Raw genomic sequence first — 1732 nt, 5'->3', positions numbered from 1 at the left:
TCGCGCCCCCCCCCCCCCCCCGGCCAACGCTACAGTGCCTGCTGCCCTTCATCTTCCAGCAACCACCCGCACTTGTTGCCCCCTTCACTCACATCCACGGACTACACCTGCCTCACCGCCGATGTTTGCAGACATTTGTCTTAGGCCATAGCTGGCTCTTACTAGTCTAGTTGTCATTGTTTTGTTTTCATTGATATTCGAGCCTTCATTGTACTTCTAGTTATTTGCTTAATAATATTTGCTTCCAACGTCGGGTTAACTCCGGTATCATTTACAAAAAAAAAAAAAATTGTCACATCACCAATGGAAGAGTTGCCTTCAAACTCACCTAACCTACGACAGCTTGATTAAAATTACATTCTCCGTGTGCTGTCACAAGTGGGGCTGCTAAGATCATCAATGAAGTTAATGTCTAGATGATTTCTAGTGGTAAGGATTAAAATGTATAGGCGCATTGTTTCATCACTTGCAATTTTATCCTTTAAATATGACCCACAATAGCTTCAAAGCAATTGAAAAAGTCTTCTGAATGTATATCATGTCAGCTAAAACAGAAATTACAATAACCAGCTCACCTGGAGGAAACAAGGCCCTAGGCCAGCTCTACCCATATTCTTCCCAAATCTACAGCATGGGCAACTGCAAGCATCAAAAGTTTTAACTCTCATATAGAACTCTGCAAAAACGATTGCTTCCTTTTTAACAAAAAGAAAAGCAAGTGACCCATCACCCAAACAAAATTACCAAACCCCATAAATCAAAAAATTAGAAAAAAAAAAAGAAAGAAGGAAAAAAAACGCAAAAAAGTTTCTTATTTAGGAAAGTCAATAAATGTAGACCAAACTGAAAGAAAAACAACGCATATGACAAATCAAAGCCCACCCTCATCTCAAATGAGCACAGAATCATGACAGAAATCTCAAGCTCACCACACGGCCTCCATGGCGATCCGTTGGTCTTCAAGGCATCCGAGCACGTCCCCCTCCCACATCCTCTGAACCCCACCGAGCTCATCATCCCCCCGGTTCTCTTCCTCCTCCTTCTCTATCCTCCTCTCCACCTTCACTCCCTGCGTCTGAAGCGCCACAGCAGCGCAAAGCATGTCAAAGTCCAGCACAGCCACCTCCTCCATCAGCCTCTCCGTCTCCGCCTCTCCCTCCCCCACCCCCTCCATTGCTTGCACCAGGCCGCTGCCGAATAAAATTAGGATTCCGACAGGGGCCACGAACCCCTCTTATCTTCTCACAATTGTCACCAAAATTCCGCGAAATAAAATCCACAATCCCATTTATAAAAATTACACCGACTTTATCTGATAGGGAAATGATAATGGGGAGGGATAAAGGCATTAAAAACATTGATGCGAAGGAGGAAGGAAAAGTAGAGAACATGAGGAAGCGGCGGCAGGCCAAATTGGTTGGCGCACTACCAATCAAAACACCAAATATTACATCAGTACAGTACTACGCACGCAAAAATAACGTGCGTAGCCAATCAAAACACGCCACGATATCTCGCGCGGTAGAGCAAAAAAAATGGCGCAGTAACACGGGGAATATTCTCTCCTGTGTTATTCATGTGTTATTGCGTGTTATTCATGTGTTATTGCGTGTTATTCATGTGTTATTGCGTGTTATTCATGTGTTATTGCGTGTTATTCATGTGTTATTGCGTGTTATTCATGTGTTATTGTACGTGCGTAGTACTGATGTAATATTTTTTCGAGGGTGGG

General features: G+C 43.5%; 1 protein-coding gene across 1 annotated transcript in view; it reads right to left on the bottom strand.

The window, feature by feature from the left end:
- The window catches only part of LOC110031159, a 47600-nt gene extending 46179 nt beyond the window's left edge, over positions 1-1421 (bottom strand). The window contains exons 1-2 of the mRNA XM_020734235.1: positions 930-1421; positions 576-639 (exon numbers count right to left, since the gene is read on the bottom strand). Of these exons, the coding sequence (XP_020589894.1) occupies positions 576-639; positions 930-1174 (309 nt within the window). The 5' untranslated portion in view covers positions 1175-1421. The remainder of the gene's footprint in view (positions 1-575; positions 640-929) is intronic.
- Between the last annotated feature and the right edge of the window lie 311 nt (positions 1422-1732).

This window comes from Phalaenopsis equestris, unplaced genomic scaffold, assembly GCF_001263595.1.
Source record: "Phalaenopsis equestris unplaced genomic scaffold, ASM126359v1 Scaffold000780, whole genome shotgun sequence".
NCBI classification, from domain to species: domain Eukaryota; kingdom Viridiplantae; phylum Streptophyta; class Magnoliopsida; order Asparagales; family Orchidaceae; genus Phalaenopsis; species Phalaenopsis equestris.
The sequence above is the reverse complement of the archived record's forward strand: the minus strand, read 5'-3'. Positions and strand labels throughout refer to the sequence as shown.